This window comes from Ursus arctos, unplaced genomic scaffold (genome assembly GCF_023065955.2).
Source record: "Ursus arctos isolate Adak ecotype North America unplaced genomic scaffold, UrsArc2.0 scaffold_18, whole genome shotgun sequence".
Taxonomy (NCBI): domain Eukaryota; kingdom Metazoa; phylum Chordata; class Mammalia; order Carnivora; family Ursidae; genus Ursus; species Ursus arctos.
The window spans coordinates 56352599-56375164 of NW_026622852.1; the positions used below are offsets into that span (position 1 = coordinate 56352599).

General features: G+C 44.4%; 1 protein-coding gene across 4 annotated transcripts in view; it reads right to left on the reverse strand.

Annotated features, from left to right (window-relative positions):
• The window catches only part of MED27 (mediator complex subunit 27), a 274187-nt gene that overhangs the window by 140274 nt on the left and 111347 nt on the right, over window positions 1-22566 (reverse strand). For all 4 annotated transcript variants that reach the window (XR_008959842.1, XR_008959841.1, XM_044389693.3 and 1 more), the window contains exon 4: window positions 1877-1970. Coding sequence is in view for 2 of the 4 variants with exons in the window: in XM_044389693.3 (XP_044245628.1) it covers window positions 1877-1970 (94 nt within the window). In the remaining 2 variants the exon portion in view is untranslated. The remainder of the gene's footprint in view (window positions 1-1876; window positions 1971-22566) is intronic.

A 22566-nucleotide genomic window follows, 5' to 3' on the forward strand; every position in this document is an offset into this window, starting at 1 on the left:
TCCCACTGCTACTCCCATAAACACGCTTCACCTCACGTGAATTCCTGTGTCACCGAAGGAAGCTAACAACTAGCTGGCCAGACGCACACAGCGCTCTGAATTAGCCACGCACGGGGGTAAAAATGCACACAGAAAACGGGGTTTTCCCCTGAATCGAGCCACTAAACTCCCTCATCGGTTTGTTAAAACAGCAGCCCCACGGGAAAGCAGACGGGGCCGACAGGTCACTGTGAAATAAAAGCCCGCTTTCTCAGGTGGAAGTAACTCTAATATCTTAGACCTGTTTCCCTATGATCCTGTTCCCTCTGCTCGTTCCCTTCAACACCAAATCCCTACCTCCATCACGAAATGGAAGCTCAATGACCCAGAAATAATTTGAACAAACCTATTGCACTGAGGATGCTCTCATTTTTATCTTCATTAACTCCTTTGGTCCCTGTCAAGTACGCTGAAAGCAGGATTTATGTTTTAGCTGCTGGGTCTGGAGGATCTTAAAATTTAGACAATTTGTACATTTAACTGAGGCAGAAGATATTGCATGTTTTATAGACAGATACAAATTGTTTTCTTTTTCTATTAAAAGAACACTGTATTACCTCATTCACTGTATTTTTTAACTGAAAGAATTTCAAGTAGCGTGATACCCAAATGTTCACTAATTTTTTTCTCCCAAAAGAAATAACACCCATTTAATAAGCCCACATCTCTTCCTTTCTTAAGAGAAATCCACACGCACACACACAGTAAGGCCGGTCTCCTCAGGTGAACGGCTGGAGTGAATCGGGGCTTATCCTGGGTGACTAGCTTTTTATAAGACTCTGCAAAAGTAAAACGCTAAAGTACGGGCAGTTCACAAGACGCCCCAAAGCAGTAGCAACTGACGAGACACAAAAAAACACTAGGTCCTGAGGCTCACCTCCCTGACGCCCATGAAAAACCACCACTCTTGATTCGACTAATTCTGCTTTTTGTAAAATGTGGCGGCTCCTGAAAATCTGTGTTCAGAGCAGAGTTCTGCAAGCGCACGTCGCCACGCCGAACGCTACAGCAGCCTCACGTCCCTGAGGCCTCCGTGCCTTTCTAGTGACTGATAAAATGGAGCATTTCTATGCCACTGGATTTCCCAATCACACCTGTCTTTGGTGAATTCTTGCAAATGCAAACATCAGTGGTATGGTCATGAGGCCAACCTGCTCAGAGCAACTCAAAATCAGAAGCAACAAAATTGAAAATCATCCGTGATAAGGTCTCAAGAACACTTTCTTCAATAATGGATTTCCCAAAGAAACTGGTTTGGTTTTATTTTTTATTTTTTGGATTTTATTTATTTATTTGAGAGAGAGACAGAGAGAGAGAGAGGGCACTTGAGTGAGCAGGGGAGGGGCAGAGGGAGAGAGAGAATCTCAAGCAGACTCTGCACTGATCATGGAGCCTGACACGGGGCTCAATCTCACGACCCATGACATCATGACCTGAGCCAAAAATCAAGAGTCTGAAGCTCAACCAACTGAACCACCCAGGCGCCCTGAACCTGATTCTAAGATGGTGCCTTTCTTAGCAGGATCCAAGAGTTGGGCATTTCTTTGAGACAATCTAAAAGAGTCACCAACACATCCTGAACTAACAGGTGGAATGCTCTGACGGTGTATTTCCTCGCTGGGTCATTCTTACATGGGCTCTGCAATTTCATTCAAAAGCCAAGTTGCAATGTGCAGAATTTTGAAACTACAGGAAACCAGTGAAGAGAAATATGTTATTCACCATTAAACTGGGATTTAGTCTCCATTCTCTAGACCTTACGACACAGAGCCAGAGACTTAATCTTGAGGCTAGTCTTCCCTCACATGGCCCTACAGACCGGTCAAGCAGAACTTACCAGAAGCATTGCTGATGTGCCATTGGGCCTGGATAAGTGGATGGACATTTCAGGAAACATCCTGTCAATGCGGCTGATCACATCATCAACATATCTAAGTGGAAAAAGAAACGCACATGTATGAACTGGAACCTTGGTCAAGGAAACACAAATCTACGGTATGCGAAAGACGTCTCTCTTCAGCTGTTTATCAGTGCAAAACAGCCAAGAAGGCAAACGGGATTTATAAGTCTTTTTACAAAAAATACGACTCCCTCGTTCCTCCTTTTGCCTTTCAGGGCCAACCAGTGTTTAGTGCGTTCTACTGGTATTTACTTCCATATTTCTACATGGTATGTTTTTAATGTCAGTTCTTGCTTTTCATCTCATTTTAAGTTTTTATTTAAATTCTAGTTAGTTAACGTACAGTGTAATAGCGCTTTCAGGTGTACAATATAGCGATTCAACAAATCTGTACAACATCCACTGCTCCTCACAAGAGCATTCCTGAATCCCCACCCCCTCCCCGGTGACCAGAAGTGTGTTCTCTATAGTAAACAGTCTGTTTTTGGGTTTGTTCCCCCTTCTCTTTTTCCCCCCTTTGCTCATTTGTTTTATTTCTTAAATTCCACGTGTAAGTGAAATCGTATGGTATTTGTCTTTCCCTGGCCTATTTCACTTGGTATAATACTCTATATCTCCATCATGCAGTTGCAAATGGCAAGATTTCATTCTTGTTTAAGCTGAATAATATTCCATTGTGTGTGTGTGTGTGTATGTGTGTGTGGTGTGTGTGTGTGTGTTTTCCTTTATCCATTCTTTATCTGTTCATCAACTGATGGACACTTGGGCTGCTTCCATAATTTGGCTATTGTAAATAACGCTGCTATAAACACTGGGGTGCATATATCCCTTTGAATAAGTATCTTTGTATTTTGGGTAAATATCTAGTAGTGAGATTGCTGGATTATAGGATAGTTCTATTTTTAACTTTCTGAGGAACCTCCATACTGTTTTCCAAAGTGGCTGCACCAGTTTACATTCCCAACAGTGCAAGAGGGTTCCCCTTTCTCTGCATCCTTGTCAACACCTGTTGTTTTTTGTGTTACTGATTTTGGCCATTCTGACAGGTGTGAGGTGATATCTCATTGTAGTTTTTACTTCTATTTCCCTGATGATCAGTGATGTTGAGCACCTTTTTATATGTCTGTTGGCCATCTGTACGTCTTCTTTGGAAAAGTGTCTATTCGTGTCTTCTGCCCATTTTTAAATTGGATTATTCCTTTTCTGGGTGTTAAGTTTTATAAGTTCTTTATATATTTTGGTTACTCAGCCTTTATTGGATATGTCATTTGCAAATATCTTCTCCCATTCCATAGGTTGCCTTTTAGTTTTGTTGACTGTTTCTTTTGACTGTGCGGAAACTTTTTATTTTGATGTAGACTCAGGAGTTTATTTTCGTTTTGGTCTGCCTTGCTTCAGGAGACGGATCTAGTAAAAATCTGCTATGGCTGATGTCAGAGAAATTATTGCTTATGCTTTCTTCGAGGACTTTTATGGTTTCAGGTCTCCCATTTAGGTCTTTAATACATTCTGAACTTTGTGTATGGTGAAGGAGAATGGTCCAGTTTCATTCTTTTGCATGTTGCTGTCCAGTTTTCCCAACACCATTTGTTGAAGGGACAGTCTTTTCTCCTCATTGGATATTCTTTCCTGCTTTGTTAGATTAATTGACCATAATTGTGGGTTCATTTCTGAATTTTCTCTTCTGTTTCATTGATCTTCATGTTTTATTTTTGTGTCAGTACCATACTGTTCCGATTACTGTGGCTTTGGAATAGAACTTGAAGTCTGGAACTGTGATGCTTCCAGCTGTGCTCTTCTTTTTCAAGAATGCTTTGGCTCTTTGGGGTCTTTTGTGGTTCCATACACATTTTAGAATTTTTTGTTCTAGTTCCATGAAAAATGCTGTTGGTATTTTGATAGGGATTGCACTAAATGTGGAGATTGCCTTGGGTAGTAAAGACATTTTAACAATATTTGTTATTCTAATCCATGAACATGGAATGTCTTTCCATTTCTCGGTGTCATCTTCAGGTTCTTTCATCAGTATTTTATAGTTTTCAGAGTACAGGCTTTCACCTCTTTGGCTAGGTTTATTCCTAGGTATCTTACTGTTTATGGTGCAATTGCAATTGTAAATGGGACTGATTCCTTCATCTCTCCTCCGTTACTGGTATATTGAAATGCAACAGGTTTCTGTACGTTGATTTTTGGATCCTGCGACTTTACTGAATTCGTGTATTGGTTCTAGCAGTTTTTTTGGTGGAGTCTTTCAGGTTTTCTATATATAGTATCGTGTCATCTGCAAATAGTGAAAGTTGTACTTCTTCCTTGCTCATTTGGGTGCCTTTTCTTTTTGTTGTCTTACTGCTGTGGCTAGGATGCTTTCACTGTAAGCATGACCTAGTGACCTTCTTCTATAGGGTATCAGAATTTAGCTGTCACCATCCTGGCACTGGACTCTAATCCAGAGGCTCCTCCCCCTGCCCTTCTGGTCTAGGGACGGTAGCAGCTTCCTGCTGCTCCTCTCTGGCAGCCTCACTGTCTCCCGTTTGGCTTCTCACCTCAATCATCTACATAACCAATGCCCTGGATTAAATTCTCTCAGTTTTAAATACTCGAATTCCTGTTTTCCTGGTTAGACTCTAATGCAAGTTATATCATAATTTTTGCTTAAATCAGTATTTGGTGTGTACATTCTAAAATCTCTGCATACATATTAAAAAAAAAATTTTTTTTTTTTTTTTTTGAGAGAGAAGGAGAGAGAGAGAAAGAATCCTGAGCAGGCTCCATGCCCAGCATGAAGCTGAATCCATGGCTTGATTGCATGACCCTGAGATCATGACCCGAGCCAAAATCAAGAGTTGGACACTCAAGTGACTAAGCACCCAAGCGCCCCAAATCTCTGCATCTATTTTAAGTAGCTGAGCCACAAAGGGGTTCATGAGTACATACATTTATTTGTCTAGCTCTCTGTTTTGCCTTTTCCCTTGGTTAGTGTTCTGTGTGCCTACTGCAGTGCTATCCCTGAACTCTACACCCGAGAGTTCTGAAACTCTCCCGCACTAGTCAGACATACCAGGCAATCTGTCAGGTCCGTTTTTTCCTGGACACATTCCTCCGAAAGAGAGTCTTCTCTTTTTCTGGCCCAAATGGAACTTAACTCTCTTAAGGTTTAATAAGCACTGACATTAAGTACTTAGCATGGTGTCTGGCACATACTAAGGACTGGAAAATTACAAATACTCTCACTGGGACATCGTGGGTCTGCTCTGCAGAAATGCGCTCTCTTAGCGCGATGAACTCTCCCACCAGTGGAGGCTCGCTATGACGATGCCAACCCACAGCACCAACGGAGCTGGGTCTGGCTCACATCCTTCGAGAATAAAATCATACCAGCACTTGTGCTCACTACCAATCACACTGGGGATGTATAATACAATAGCTAAGATGCAAAACTATCTATTAAGGGTTTTGTATTGGATTTCGTATCCATTGGATATGATAAATTAAATTACATATCCATTAAATCAGGGACATATAAAAGCTATGCTCTCTTGGCAGGAGAGGGAGATTAACGCTCCACTCACAACATGAAGATTTTAGTTCAAAATCTGGGACTCACAAGAGATAGCAGACAACATAATGCCATTTGTTAAAAAGTGAACACCAATGTGTCAGTTATGAAGGTCAGGGAGTAATCACACTGATGAACCTATCAGGTTTTCCTCAGAGAATGTCCTGGACAGTTTCAGACTTGGAGCTGAAGGGAGGGAAAACCACAGGAGGCCCAGTGGTAAGGAAACAAGGACAGTAAGCAGACTGAAGCAGTGGTGTCTGAGAAGAGGGGTTGTGGAAGGCCACTTGCTCCTGGGAAAGGGGGCTGACAGGAGACCAACATCTTTCAAGTGTGTGTGCGGTTTTTAGGAACTCAGTACCAAACAGTTCTCTCCCACCTCTAGAAAGGACCGTAAGATAAAGACAAGGCCTTAAAAAGTGAACTAGCTCGGAAAGAATGAGAGGTATTTCTTAAAAGCAAAGCCCCATGCTTTTGATTTATTTTTAAGGTTTTATTTTTTTAAGTAATCTCTACACCCAACGTGGGGCTCAAACCCATAACCGCAAGATCAAGAGTCGCACGCTGCACCGAGCCAGCCAAGTGCCCCCCCATTCTGTTGATTTTTTAAGATTTTATTTATTTATTTATGAGAGAGAGAGTGCATGTGCATGAACTGGGGGGGGGGGGGGGAAGCAGAGGGAGAGGGACAAGTAGGCTCCGCAGTCAGCACAGACCCCAACTCGGGGCTCAGTCCCACGACGCCAAGATCACGACCTGAGCCAAAATCAAGAGTCAGACGCTTAACTGACTGAGCCAGCCAGGCACCCCCTCCCATTCTGCTGATTTTTAAAATGGCTGAGGAAACAACCTTTCCTCGATGATAAGGAACAGACCAAGACATGGCGTGTCATCTCGCACAGTCCCCTTCTAGATTCACAGCTTCATGATACAACCTTGGCTTTAGGCGTAAATGCTACAAACTGGTAAAAAGATGAAGGAAGGAGGAAGCGAAATCATGTTGCATCACTGCCTGATGTTTTTTGAAATGCTGGAAGACACATGGCAAACTTCACGTCAAAAGTTTACACCAAGTCACTGGAAACATTTCGGCATTTACATACTTCTTTTCTAAATCTCTGTGTATGGTTGAAACCCAATTACTTCAGACTCAGCAGGAAGCAAAAATCCACTGTCCTGTGTGATTGGAGGTCACTGCTAAGTATATGCTAATGAAGAGGGGGCGGGCAATGTCTTCGGAACCAATCCTCAATCAATAACCATCATAGCTCTGGACAGGAGAATGCAAATGAATATGCAGGACTTCAGTACAGAGGTAACATCATAATTTGCTCTCTCTCGTACCTTTCACCTTGAAGGTTTCAAAACGCTTTCTGGAAAATCTGTCTCTTTAGTGGGCTAGGGAAACACGGGAATAATGAGTAGGTTACGAGATAATTCCAGAAACCAAGCTCAGGCCGTGGATTTCTAGGATTCCATGCCAAATACCCGACTTTGCTTGCTTTTTAGTGAGGGCCAAAGTTCTAAACGGGAAGACAATAAATGTCCCCTGCCATTTGTGGATTCCTTTATGAGATCTGTCAGCACAGGACAGTGGAGAGGTCTAGGGTGGCACTTTGGTTTCCTCCCCCATCAGTGATCTCAGATGAAGCTCAGCAAACTCAATCCAAAGATTTCATGAAGCAAAAATAAATCTCAAGGAGACTGTTTTTCATTCATACGCTTACCATAAAGGAGATGCAAATTTTCTTTTTACAGGTGACATTACGTATTTGCCAAAAAGAGAAAGAGAGAAAGTCAGCTGCGTTTTTAACTGAGGAAAACAATGTCTAAATCCTAGAAGCAAAAATCAAAACATTTCATTTTCAGATACACCCAACCTTTAAAACGCAAATCCACCACTAGTAACTTGACAGAAGTAAGGAAAGCTAGGAACGTCAAATTAAGAAGCAGGAGACAGAAATGACACTTTCTTTTTGCCGTGGGGGTGGGGGCAGGGGAGGTGGTCTTCGCTGTACTACCGCCCTGGCAGCACTTAGAGGGATGCTGCTTCCCGAGCCCGCGAGCTCGCCAGCGTCTGCACAGAGCTCGGCAACGTGTCGCGTCCCACTTTGAGTGCAGGGCTGAGGACAGGTAGAACAGCGTGCTCTCCGCCTACACGTCCACCATATGCTCCACTCGTTCTGTGGCAGGATCGAATTCCTTTAAATTTTACCTTTGGAATATAGGCAAACAAGCAGTAACACAGCAGTGGTGACTAGTTTACACTTGAGCAGACGCGGCGCGGAAAGACATTAATTTAGTGCCAAATTGAGCAGTGAGTCACAATTTGCACATATCTGTCAACCTGTTAACAGGGTAATAACTTGGAAAGATTGCTGTTCCTATTTACATTACAGAGGACTTTCGAAACGGAGAGCTGCTTGAAGCTCTCCTCCCGAAGCACCCGGCCGATGAGCTGGCTTATGGTCCAAGAATCGGACAAGAAACACAAACTCCTAGAAATCACAGGTTCAGATCAAGGTGTGATTCAGAACTTCAATATTTTCAGGCAGAAAGTTAACTCTAAGCAATTAGAGAATCCAATCTCCCTGTTCTGCTCCCCAGTTCCAGTCAGACTCTTGATGGTTTCCCCTCCAATTTTTCCTAGTGCGATCCAACCAATTCTTCTCGAGGTTTGCAAAGGCTTCCTTCAGACTAAGCTTCCATCTCAACGACTTCAACATCTTGGCAGCATCAGAAATGATGATGCCATTCTCAGATTTCTAACATTACTTTTGAAGCCCAATAAGCCTTGTTCTTCCTGATTGTCTTCAAGTAGCTTGGCCTGTTCCTTTCAACATCCTTAATCAGAGAATTAAAAAACACCAAGCACTCAGAGGTCCTCTTATCAGAGGACCGTCAATCTAGGAACGAGCAGCATCTCCAAAAGGTGGCTCCCCCTACCACATCTCACCAGGCAGCCCCTGGACTGCCGGACCGCCACCCCAGCATCTCTACCCAATTACCCCACTGCAGCCTCGTGGAATACACACAAAAACACTGCCTACAAAACCTAAAGGCTTTCTACAAACACATAAAAGACCATCAGGTTTTCCAATTTCTTTTATCAGCGTCTTTTAATCTTCCTGGGTCACAACCCTCTAAGAAGGTACTGAAAACTAAAATGCACGTCTGCATATCATTTCACATACAGCTGTCTGCAGTTCACAGGCCCCTTAAAGTCCATTCCTGAACCCCAATTCAGAGCAACTGCTCTAGACCTGTTTTGGAATGGAGGTATCTGGTTTTCTTCTTTGTTCTTTTCCTAATGGTAAGTTTTATTTTTCAACAAAGCTGCCTTCATGCGAGAATGCGTTCGTACTTGCTGCAGCCTGGAAGTGAACACACAGGGGTACGATGACTCGAACAGTCCTTGTAATCCTAAAATCATGCTTCTGTGATGGGAGTCCATGGTTAGTTTCTCTTTGTTTGCTTGTGATGAAACACCTGCCTCTCACTGTTACTTAGTCTTTCCAACAAAGTCAAGGACCTGCTTCTGTGACCTTAGAGGTCACCTGAGAGTGAGTAACCGTTTCTACCCTCCAAAGCCGCATCACCCATGCTTTCTAGAAGCTCCTTGCTTGTATCAAGAAAGAGGCCCCTGGGGCGCCTGGGTGGCACAGTGGTTAAGCGTCTGCCTTTGGCTCAGGGCGTGATACTGGCGTTATGGGATTGAGCCCCACATCAGGCTCCTCCGCTATGAGCCTGCTTCTTCCTCTCCCACTCCCCCTGCTGTGTTCCCTCTCTCGCTGGCTGTCTCTATCTCTGTTAAATAAATAAATAAAATCTTTAAGAAGGAAAGAAAGAAAGAAAGAAAGAAAGAAAGAAAGAAAGAAAGAAAGAAAGAAAGCAAGCAAGCCCCTGCTTTCTACATCACTGCTTAAGACACAGCTCGGTGGCAAGCTTAAGTCTCGGGTCCTGAGGGGGCCGAGGAGGCGCCTACTGCCCAGCCTCAGCTGGCCTCCTTCTTCCACGACCCCGAGCAGGCTTGCGCTACCCTTGCACGCTGTGCACACTCTGCATTCTCTGCCTGGAAGGGTCTTCCCACAACTCCTTCCACTCCCATGCCCAGGTCAGTCCAGCTCATGCTTCAAGTCTTTGGTTTCCAGCTTAAATGACACTTTCTCTGGGAGCCTTCCTGGACCCCCGCCCTCAGCCCCCATCAGTCGGTGTACCCTACCTCACTTCCTATGGCACTTTTAATTTCTCTTTGTAGCTCCCAACCCAGTTTAATTAAGCAATTTTTCTAGTGATTATTTGCTTAGTGTCTGTCTCCCTGAAAGGCTCCTCTGCGGGCCGGCACAGCTGCTTTGTTCAATGCTGAATCCCAGCACCTTGCCGTGGTGCCTGGTACCCACCGATGCTCCTTAAATATCTGAATGAGTACACAGGACATTAAAAGTAAGCTATGGAGACTGGGCAGGTAGGAAACAACTCAAATGCAAAGTTCTCTGCCACGGACGAAGGTCGGAGGTGCCGGAGAGGGCATTACATTGGCCACCAAAAGGCACAAACAACAGCAACCGGACAGCTGCCGCACAGAAAAAGAAAGCAGGGGAGATTCTTCAAAGTCTTACAGCTTTACATGCAGCTACAAATCCCTGCATCTGTTTTAATAGAAGCTCAATGCCTCTTAGAACCAAGAGCCTTCTAAAGAAGTGCGCTGTTACTGACGTGCCGGTTTTAAAACGTTGCTTTTAATGAACTAATTAATTCTGCAAAAACATTAGTCCAGAGATGCGTGCTACCAAATTAGGATTACAATACCAAAACGATAACAAAACAGAATGTGGAAGACATTTCTAAAGATATCAGTTTTGCAAAACATTAATTTTCTACTCTACACAGTAAAATATATTGCAAACTATTTGTTATCAAAAGCCTTAAAATAATTTGCTGGACAGATGGCTTGGTTCTCTAAAGTCTGACCCCTCCTCAAAAGAAAAAAAAAAAAAAAAAAAAACCAACCTAACCAACAAACCTGGACTCCAGCCAGTGATCCCGTGTTAGTGAGATGTTTAGCAGCTCAAACCAGATTTAAACAGCATCTACCCCACACAGTGTGTACCACACATGCTGCTCATTTTCTCCACCCGTACAAAATCTGAAAGTTAGGAGTGCGTTATTAATAGACCACCTTTTCGGGGAGCGGGTAATGCCCAGCAGCTATCAAAAAGAGAATCATTTGTAAGCTCTGAAAATGATTCAAGATTTTCCTCCCCACCTGTCCAGAATGATGAGTCCAACAGGACTTCCAGTGGGTGCGAACAGAAGGGGGTTTGTTTAATTACTCCACGGGAACGAGACTGCCTGAGACTCAGCAATCGGTCTCAATGTCTGCTCAAGAAAGAAGACGGGAAACCTAGGTCCAGCTTCTCAGATTTGTAAGATATTTGTATCAAGTGTGTGAGAGCCTTCCGGTCATTCTCTCAACTGTACGTGAAAAGGCAAGACTAGATGTGCCACAGACGGGCACAGAGCATTTGCTTCTGTTTCTGCTCCATCGTTTACCACACTCCTTCGCTCTCCCTGCCCACGATACTAGTTGTGCTATTATTCTCCTCTAAGAAAGACACTCAGAACTTCACAATCTCTTTATGGAAACTCAACACCTAAGCAGAGAGGGCTGTCAAGGTTAGGAAGCGCTGCTTCCCCGGAGTGAAACGGTGGCCAGGTCAGAGAAGTCGAAGGGAGCTTCTCCTGTTCTCTCCTTCGTAGTTTATGAACTTTCAACTACGTGAATACGTTACAGGAACAAATGGAGGGGAACCACCAAACAAAAGCCACGCTACATTTCCTCAAGCTGAAATCAATGCACAAAGACCCATCACATACAGAAACAGAGAAACGAACCTGCCTGCCTTCCTTCTTCCCAGGTGGGGGCCATGCAGCCTAGTAAATTCATAGGTGTGTATGAACTAGAACACAAGGCAAATACCATCTAAACCAGAATTCTTCCATATGATTGAGCAGGAATTAGAGAGGTCATGCATTGTAAACTACCCCTAATAGATCTATTAATACATATTTACTGAGTGCCCATAGTGCTTGACAATGACTGTGTTCAGGGAATGCTAGCAAATACTCAGGACAGAAAACAGTGGAATGAACTGCCCACAGAAGGCTTTCTGTGAGCGCTGGATGGCTGGAGGGATGGCTCTAGCCTGTGCTTCCTGCTGGAGAGTCAGGATGAGCGGGAAAGCAGGTACTGCTTTTCAAAGCACTTCTGCATTCCTTATCTCATTTGATCGCTCACCAACTCTGAGAAGTAAGAAGGGCAAGTCCAAAACTCCCATTTTATAAATGACAGAAAAAAGAAGGTTAAGTGACTTGCCCAAGGGAGCAGCACAGCCGAGCGGCAGAGCTGAGCCCGGAACCTACGTCTGACTCCCCACTTCAGGGCTTTCTTGCACACCACAGTGCTTTCGTTAGGTCTCCTAGGATTCTGTAGAAAAAGCAGATTTCATTTTTGTCATTCCCCAGACTTTTACATAACAATGGGGAAATTTTAGGAGCATATTAACGAAATGAAATCAACTTATGATTTCCTTTCTTTCCAGTCATTCAGGAAATGCTCATTCAGTGCCTAAGTGAGCCAGGGACACAGTACTGAGTCGGGTGGACTCCGTCCTCGTGGGGCTTACACTTCACTTGCCGACAAGCCATTTTCCTTCAAGGCCACAGGCTGATCTCCAGAAAAACAGGACAACGAAGTCAAACTTCCTTCCATTCTCCTGTTGGGTCTTTGACACGGAAACTCTCCATTAATGTGTGAAATTGTCAGGTAACAGAAAGGGGCAAAATACTTGGGCATTTTATATTAATAACTAAGTATTTATTCAGATATCTGTGGGCCCCAGTGTTTCTCCTAAAACATTTAAACAATGGATTAAGTTTAGAAAAGAATTATGATTTCACTCAACACCTACCTCCGCTACAAGCCCTTACATGTTACAGAGAGAGGGGAAAAAAAAAACCCAAACAAGGAAAAACTCGTATTGAGCTTTCCAGCAACACCAATTAGCAGTAGTTACTACGTCATCATCTCCGGTCAGATCTGGTGACATGACACTCGGAGCTCAGACGGGCAGTGAGGCATGTGTGAACAACTCACACCGTGAGAAAGCACCCCCGGGCCTCTGACTTTCAACCAGGGAGCGGGTCAGGACAGACGATGCACGCTGGGAAGCTCTACCCTTCCCAAATTCCCATAGCATTCCTGCCCAGCCCCGGTTACAGCTGACGCTGGGTTTACTAAGTGCAGACTGGCCTGTTCAGATCTGGCACTTCTTGGTAATGCTTTCACGTGGTGACCGTGTTCCACTAATTCAGAATTTGCTGCACGTGAGCGGAACAAGAGTTTGTTCCTACCTGACTTTTAGTGTCCCTGAAAACAGACATGGTAGATTTCATGACGAGAAATGCCAAAGATAATGCAAACCATCCCTGAACACATAACTTGTTCCAACCATAACAATACATTAAGAAATGCAGGAAAACACAAGACTCCCCCCCCCCCCGGCCTCCACCGTTCCTGGGACAAATATGTTTGTATGACACAGTTTTATTTTCACTCATCAGGCCATCACTCCTTGAGGAGAGAGTCTGAGGCCCACTCGTCTCCAGTCCCTGCAATGCTTTTGCACTGAATACACATTTCATAAGCATTCCATGGACGGGACTGGGTTGAGCAGACTGGATCAAGGCTAAATAAAAAATTAAGAGTCAGGGGCGCCTGGGTGGCACAGCGGTTAAGCATCTGCCTTCAGCTCAGAGCGTGATCCCGGCGTTATGGGATCGAGCCCCACATCAGGCTCCTCCGCTAGGAGCCTGCTTCTTCTTCTCCCACTCCCCCTGCTTGTGTTCCCTCTCTCGCTGGCTGTCTCTATCTCTGTCGAATAAATAAATAAAATCTTTAAAAAAAAAAAATTAAGAGCCAGCAGAACCGTGTTTTGTAATTGTTCCTTTTATAAAAAGTAAAAAATTCTAAACCAGAAAATACCACCCACCAGTCTGTAGACACAGTGAGGTTGTTTCTGCTCCTCGTTCTGCCGGCAGCTGGGTTAGAAGGCAGACTTGATGACGACAAATGGAAAGTAATGGAACCTGAAGCAGATCTTCCTGGGTAGGGTCTCTTGATGGGCACTCAGGGGGCTTTCCCACACATGGTTGCCTGGAGCACTCGCTGCCTGACATCCCTAATCTGACCCCCCCGTTTCTCTGCTGGCCCAAACCTTCAGCAGAAGACCCCCAGTGAATGACGACTCAGCACTGTCACTCATGGTGGCCTTCATAGTACATTCCACAGTCTCTTCCACACGTGTGGGACACTGACTATTTAACATTTACCTTTCCCAGCTGACGGAAAACTCCATGGAGGGGAGGCACCATCCGTCTCCTTCCTTGCCGCCAGCCCCTGGCACACTGTCCGGTGCCAGCAAGGTCTCCACGGATACCTGCTTGCGCGGAGACTCCTCGCAAGTGTCTGCAGCAGAGCAGAGCCTGAGGCCGGGGCTTAGGAATCCCACGGACCCCAATGCTCTCCATCTCACTCTGCCCTCATCTCAAGTTACTTTAGCCTCTCCAAGGTTCGGTTTCCTCCTCTGTAACATAAAGATAAAAGGGCTACCTTCTCCATGTGGTCACTGTGGGAATTAAGAGAACGGAGCACATACAGCACTTGGCAGAAAATAAGCAGTTAGCAACATCAGCTGCTCCTTTTGTATGTACAAATACTGCCTTTTTCTTAAGAAACTTTTGCTTGAGTCTGAAGGAATAAAAGCCCCAGCAAGTCAACTACAGATACAGACTGAAAACTGCTTGAAGAATAAGCATTAAAGGTAGGGAATGTTCTTTCTGGTGTCCTGCTCATTTTTAAACACATGACTGCATTGTAGTTAGTAAGGAGAATTCTTTTCATTATTTTCAAAGGAAGACATACAGGAGAAAGGGAAAACTGTTGCTGATCCAGGAACAGGGCTTAGTATGGAAGTGGGATGGAGTGCCTAGATCCGGCTTCTAGAATGGGATCGAGACTGGATACCTTTCCTGCCCCTCCATGTCACCGCTCCCCCTTCCTCCACTCTGCGCTGTGCGCCAGGAGGCTGACTTACACACCGGCTCCATCAACAAGCTTTCTAACCTCTGGCTTCCAGTTGGGTTCTGGGTAATGGGAGGCACTAGCTGGAGATTCAGAGGACAGACGCCTGAAGGCTCGGGTCGTGGAGGGCGCCTGTGACAACTCAGGACCGACGAATACCAAAGACCCCAACCTATGGCAATGAAGATCTGGTTTACCCCCCATCTAGCACAGGTATGAGCAGCAGAGGGTAATGAGGACTTGGACTGGGGGTGGCACAAGTCGGCTAGGACTACTCACTTCGATTTTGCTTCCAGCTGCAGGCAGGCGGTGATAGCTATGTTTTGTGTTCCCTGTTTCTCCAACCCCCCCGCCCTCCTACCTTACATAAAGAGCATGGGGTGGGAGTAAGACCAAAGAAACACGCTCCCTACCAGACCAGCCCTCTCTTCCACAGTGTTCCCTGCTCCGGCCGGCTGAGCCATGTGGACCTCCACGACGACTCCTTTCCCGCTGGCTTCTGGATGGGTTTGGTGGAACAGAGGCACTGGCAGGTGATGTGGAAGGTAGAAGGTGGGGGCGGTGAGGGTAGACACTCTGCCAGCTCCGTCACCAGGAACAGGTAGCATCCCTCATTACAGCTCTAACTCAGGCTTCCCGGGGGATGGCACTACTCCCTGCGTCCCCCTGACACGGCCTGTACCTTCAGTACCTGCCCCTTCGGTGACAGTCTTCTGTAAAGTCTCCTCAAACTGCAAATAGTCCCCTTGCTAGAGTCTCCTCCCAGGACAGAAGACTCTTCTCAAGGAAAACGTATGACATTAACACCAGCCCTGCAATTTACCCACTACAATAAGAAATACAGTAAACTGAAAAATAGTCAAATTAATTGAGGGTAATGGTGATATGAAAAGTCTAAACTGGTAACAAAATAAAACTTGACAGAGCCTCTGCTTCCTACTTAATTCAACATCATTCATTTAACAAGTATTTCCTGGAGTGTTTTAACTGCGGCTATGGGTAAATTTGAAATGCAAGGCATTCAGACAAAATAAAGGAATCACGATGAGAGGATTTCCCCCATGAGAAACGGCAATCCCAGTCTCATCTTCTGCTCCTCCCCTTGTTCCCTCTTTCTTCATAAAGGGACCAGTGCCTCTGAGCCGCAGGCAGAGAGTATCCCTTCTTGGACCAGGGTAAGTACTAGCTTGCTTTCCTCTCTCTCTAAGGCCAGACTAACAATTCCCACAGTGTGACGTGTATATTCACAAAGTGGTACATGAGGTGATGTTAGGTGATACAGATGGACAAACATTTTTCATTTGAATATATGTACATAGAATATACATATATGGGGGCGCCTGGGTGGCACAGCGGTTAAGCGTCTGCCTTCAGCTCAGGGCGTGATCCCGGCGTTATGGGATCGAGCCCCACATCAGGCTCCTCCGCTAGGAGCCTGCTTCTTCCTCTCCCACTCCCCCTGCTTGTGTTCCCTCTCTCGCTGGCTGTCTCTATCTCTGTCGAATAAATGAATAAAATCTTTAAAAAAAAAAGATTTTCATAAAATATATGAATATATGTATATAGAAAAATATATAACTAGCAAATAAAACCTGTGATTTCATTTCTAGAATGAGTCTAAGTTTTAATAATGAGTTTACTTAAAGAAAAATATTATGCAAATAACAGAACAGCTGACCAAGGTTATGGCAAAAATCCTAAAGGTGGCTTCTAAATGACTAAGTAGAGGAATCCCCTTCAAGTAAGGCAGGTAATTAAACAGCTTGGTTCAAAAAGATTTTGCTCATCTTTGCAAATTGTGTTTTTTTCCATTCCAAATAAATCTTCATTTTCCTATCTTTAAAAAGAAAAGATCCTCATGCATACATCGGAGATATTGAAGAGAGGGAAATGGATAGGCATCCTAGGAGGGGCCAGGGTGTTGAGGTCAGCAATACCACGAAGCTTGGGCTGTGGATGATCGATCACCCCAGGAGCTGAGTCTGGGAACATGTAGTCTGAGAGCATGGGAAGAGGGTCTCCATGATAGAAAATAAAATGGCTTTCACATAAGCAGCAGCACGTACGGCCACTGGCCCCAAAATTCCTTTTGTCATCTCCAAAAGGAGTCAACAATTGTGCCATGACACATTTCTCCCAGTGGAGCCAAAGCTAGGATTCTACCTGACACACGTAGGTGATGCTTGCAGGCCCTGAATAAGCTCTCGGAGGCGCCCTCTACAGGTGCATGGGGGCATCCCCAAAGTACAAGCACAACACTTCTACTTCCCTGAACAGAGAAATCTCGTGGCTGTCTTCAAATCCCACACAAACTCTTCTACGCTGCAAATCAGAGGAGAAATAAGGTGAATCAGTCTGACCTCCTGCTCACCCACACCACCACTGCTCCTCTGAGCTCCACTGACGAGTTGTCACCGTGGCACCCTATCCCAAGGAAACTTTCCTCTGCCCAGGGAGGGGGATAAACTTTACGAGAATAAAGCCCATCATATATAAACAAGGAAGGTCATAAGAATGATTTAAAAAATAAAGAAAAGAACAAAAGCCCAGAAGGGTGACTTCATCCAGAAGATACAACAAATCCTAAATGTGTGTGCTCCTAAAAGAGTCAGCGACAGGCCTTTCTTAGTGTTACTAGAACAAGCAGATAAAAAATCGGTAAGACAGAACACTTGAACAATGCTCTCAACTAACTTGACCTGAATGACATATATATCCTACATCCCCAAACAGTAGTATATACACACTTTTCAACTGCAAAGAGAACATTCACTCAGACCATAAGCTGGGTCTTAAAACAAATCTAAAAATCATGCAGAATGTGTTGTTCTCTGACCACAGCTGAAGTTAAAAATCAGTAACAAAAATATATCAGGAATCAGGGCCCCTGGGTGGCTCAGTTGGTTAAGCATCTGCCTTCGGCTCAGGTCATGATCCCGGGGTCCTAGGATTGAGGCCCGCACCGGGCTCCCTGCTCAGCGGGGAGCCTGCTTCTCCCTCTCCCTCTGCCTGCTGTTCTCCCTGCTTGTGCTCTTTGTCTCTCTGTGAAATAAATAAAATCTTAAAAAAAAAGAAATATATATACACACACACACACACACACACACACACATATACACATACATAGAAAGCCCCCCAGATATTTAGAAATTGAACATAATTCCTAATAATTCATGAGACAAAGAATGAATCACAAAGAAAATTAGAAAGTATATTGAACTGAATTATAAAAATATATAAAAGTGTATAGAATGCAGCCAAAACCATGCTTAGAGGGAAGTTTATAGTTCAAAAACGCTTACATAAAAAATAAAAAAAGAGTGAGAGATCGAAGATCTACGCATCCATTTTAAGAAGTTAGAAAAAGAAAAGCAAAGTAAACCCAAAGTAAGGAGTCGAAGGCAATAATGTATGTAAATAAATGAAATAGAAAACAGACAAAAAGTAGAGAAAAATCACTGAGGTCAAAAGCAGTTAATTCTAGCAAACATTTAGGGAAGCAATAACATGAATTATACAGAAACTTTCAGAAAAAAGAAGAGGGAATGTTTCTCAACTCATTTAATGGGGCCAGTATCGTCCCTGATACTGAAACAAGACAAAGCCACTACGATAATATATTCCTCATAAACAAAGACACAGAATTCCTTAACAAAATATTAACAAATAGAATCTAGCAATACATAGAAAAGATAATATATCATGACCAAATGTATTCCAGAAAAGTAACCCTGGATTAACATTCCATGCTGTAGTGTATACATAAAATGGAATATTATGCAGCACAAAAAGGTGCACTTTATGTAAATTATACCTCAATAAACTCAATAAAATTGATTTTTAAGAATTTTTTTTCAGATTTTATTTATTTATTTGACAGAGAGAGAGACAGAGAGGGAAAATAAGCAGGGGGAGCAGGAGAGGGAGAAGCAGGCTCCCCACTGAATAGGGAGCCGGATGCAAGGCTCAATCCCAGGACCCCAGGATCATGACCTGAGCCAAATGCAGACGCTTAACCAACTCAGCCAGCCAGGCACCCCAATAAAGTTGATTTTAAACTATTTTTATTTTGAGAGAGAGAGAGAGAGCGCACGCACACACGAGCCCCGGGGGGCAGGCAGAGGAAAAGGGAGAGAGAAACCCAAGCAGACGTCCCGCTGAGTATGGATCCCAACATGGGGCTTGATCTTACAACTCTGAGATCAGACCTAAGCCAAAACATAAGTCTGATGCTTAACCGACTGTGCCACCCAGGCACCCCTCAATAAAGTTGATTTTTTAAAAAATATTTAGAATATGTGTTGAATTCTCTACACTAATCTCAAATGTTAAATATGGGATGAGAGTCAAAATGAAACGGTTTTCAGTAAGTCTTGGAGAGACAGGCAAGAGAGTGGATCCCTTGGGGGACTCAGTCTGCTTGGTCCTGTGGCTGCATCCGTGTCGGGGAGACCGTGAGCTGCCCTGTAGCTCTAACGCACGTGAGAGCCAGCACCTTGGCAATCACAGTCCCAAGGCTCAGGCACAGAAGCTGGGTTTCATCCTCACTTCTGCCTTTGCATCAGAGCCTGGGGCCGATCTGCATGGTTGGTGAAAATGGACACGAATCCATCCCGAGGACCCCATAGGCCGAGCATACCCCACAGCGGTCGACTTTCAGCAGGGCGACCTCATACAGCAAAGCCCTTCTGGCCTCCATATTTGCCCATCTGGACTATTAAGCATTTCACATGCTTTTGAATATAGAAAATATTTTGGGTATATTTCAATCTGTATATCACCACCAGAAATAAGATATTTCCCTCAAAATAATTTTTGGATAGAAAATATTTTCTCTTCCTGTTGAGAGGGAGCAATGAATAAGCCAGGAAGGCAGTAGCGTAGTTCAGATCACGCGATCTGGAGTCCCAGTGGTTGGGTTCAAGTCCCAGCTCCACTAAGTGAGGCAAATTACTAGGCTTCATCCCTCCTCCCCTTGAGATGAGGATAATAAGAGTATCTTTCAGGGGGTAGTTGTGGCGACTACAGGAAATAGTGCCTGGGGAAGAATCAGCACATTTCCTAGTATCTCTCTCACACACACAGTCATCAGGCTCTATACCGATGATGGTGAGTGAGTACATCAAACTCCCACCCAGAACCTAAGTAACTGGGTCCTTTTGCCAACGTGTCCTCCATCACTTCTCCTTTACCCATGGTGTGTGGGGCAGCGGGTTGTGGAAAGCCCCGGGGTCTTCCCCGCTCTCCTACTCACTTGTGGGCTGCAGCGGGCAGCTCTTCTAGCCTGCCTGGCTTTAGTTTCCTCTTCTTTGGAAGAGGAAGGTCTCTGATGGTCCTTCTAGTTCTAGTCAGTTCAGTATGCATTTCCTCAGAGTGAACTATGTGCACAAAGAAACAACTACACAGGTCTAAAGACTCTCCATCTTTGAATGCTACATATGGTAATTATTCTAGAAAACTCAATCGATCAGAACACCCTATTCCTTAGCCTTTGTGAAAAACTGGAATCTACTGTACTGGCCGGATTTTAGTAAGATCCATCACCTCCCCCCCACCCCCCAGGGATGGAGCATGTGGCAAGTGGGCGTGGGAAGAGGGGGCGTGGCAGAGGAAGTGAGAGAGAGAGAGAGCATCCCAAGCAGGCCCCATGCCCAGTGCAGAGCCCAACACTGGGCCCGATCCCACGATCCTGAGATTATGACCTGAGCCGAAATCAAGAGTCAGGTGCTCAACTGACTCGGTCACCCAGGCGCCCCACCCCCATCAGCATTTTAATAGCAAAAACATGTTGCCTTCATCACTGTCTGGGGGGACCCATTAATAGATATTTCCGAAGAAACCTGTAACCAGAAAAGACCACTGCAACTAACTCTTAGGACTAAAGAGGAGTATCGTAATGAAAGCCCCAGGAAACAACAATTTTGTAATCAAGGAAATTTACAGGAAGGACTCTGCCCACTACAGTTCACAAATGAATGTTGACTGTGGCTGAGTAGGCTGCCCTAATGTGGCCGCGTAGGATGCTCAGAGAACATGTGTAATTAAAGGGCATGTATCTCATATGCTTTTCACTTGAGAATCTCAGAATAAAATAGATAAAAACAATTATTTATTCAAATGTTAACAGCTTTAGAAATACAAGGAGTATAAGAAGAAGTATAAGCATCCAGGTCCTTAAGGTCTTATATTTCAGACACCCACTCTTATAAACAGGTCTGCCGCGAGAACAGACGCAGACATAACTCAGATTCAGCTGTGTCGTATCAATTACTCCATTTAATCCTCCAAATATCACCATATGCACCTACCCATGAAGGTGTAACTCGAGCTCTGACCTGTGAAGGGGTGGGTGGGTGTGCGTGTGTGTGTGCGCGCACGCACGTGCACACACACACACACGCAATATTTCAGTAGGCAGAGCAGATTATCCAAGTGTTAGGGACACAGCTCATAACGATAAAACAAGGTCAGTTTCTCTTGCTCAGATCTTGCACAGTTGTCTCTGACAAGGAGGACTGCAGTGAATCACCCTGTGAATGAGTCAACAACACAACGGTGTTAAAGTCAACTGCTTGAAATTGTGTTAATATGGAGGATTACATGTAACAAGGACTCATAATCACTCCATTTGGGTAAAACCAGGTGCAGTACCAATGTGAACAATAATGAACGGATGACAAATCAGAGGGTATGCATGGAGATGCACACACCAGTAATCCTTTTTGGAAACAAGGTGTATACAGCTGTAACAACAAGGGGAGAGAGTCTGTCTTCAGCCGAGATGAGACAGATGACACAGTTATTCCTAAAACATGCAAATGGAAGTTGCCGAGTAAAGACAGATCAATCATTCTCGGTCGATGAGAATAATGAGAGAGAATTCCAGCAGGGAACACTGAGGTTAAATATTAGGCAAAAGTTTACAACTGGGAGGATTGCTAGCAGAATAGAGAGGCTGCTGGGAGAGGCAAGGAAATGAGGCATTTCGGGTTAAAACTCGACACCTGCCTAATTACGAGTGGAATTATTCCTGCCACAGTTGAGAAGGAGAGAAATGTGCCATTAGAGAGGTCTATTTGGATCTAAATGAGAATGAAAACAAGGAGGTTAAACTCCTGCTTTGCAACATTCTTAACCCTCTGGAATAAGTGAGGGTTCAAAACTCTTGACACTTAAACCCATCACATGCCCATTACAATGGCCTTGCATATGTCGCAACTGGCAAGAAATCAACACAAGGGTGACTCCTTTCAGAAGAAAGAAAGACAAGCTGTCTGGAAGGTGGCTCTCAGTAATGCACATCACAACCACTGAACAGTATTTCTTCCCTGCCTGAAATGCTCTCTGACATTTTTCAGCCTTAATTCAAAGGTTTCTTTGTTTGTTGAGTTCAAAACAGTAGCATATTATTTGTTGTTAAAACAATGTAAAGCATTTAAGCTTGATTAGCATGACTCTAAAACTTTTCATCATTTTCATGAAGGTTCTAAGGGCCTGCTGACAGCTCTGGGAAACAGGACTTTTTCCGATACCGATATCCAGGGTAAATAATGATCCACCACTGGTCTCTGCATTCCAAGGCCTAACTAAGGCAGCAGGGTGTGTGACTGAACTTTTGCCTTCATTAACTAGCTAAGGAGTCTTGGGGAAACTCAGCTTTCTACATCCTTTCACGCCCAAAGCGGCAAGGTCCACTCATGACCACTGGACGGTACCTCCCAGAAGGCTACGAGGCCTTCTGCTTGCTCTCTGCAGATGACGTGTAGACTGCCATGTCCAGCACTACTTCCTCCACGAGGACTGAAGGCACTTTAGAGAATCAATTCATGCTTGGAAATATATTCCACAAGTTGACAGATTTGAAAATTAAAGTAATAGCCCCCAAAGGAATCACATAATTGTGGAGCTGGGCAGCAACTAAGAGGTATG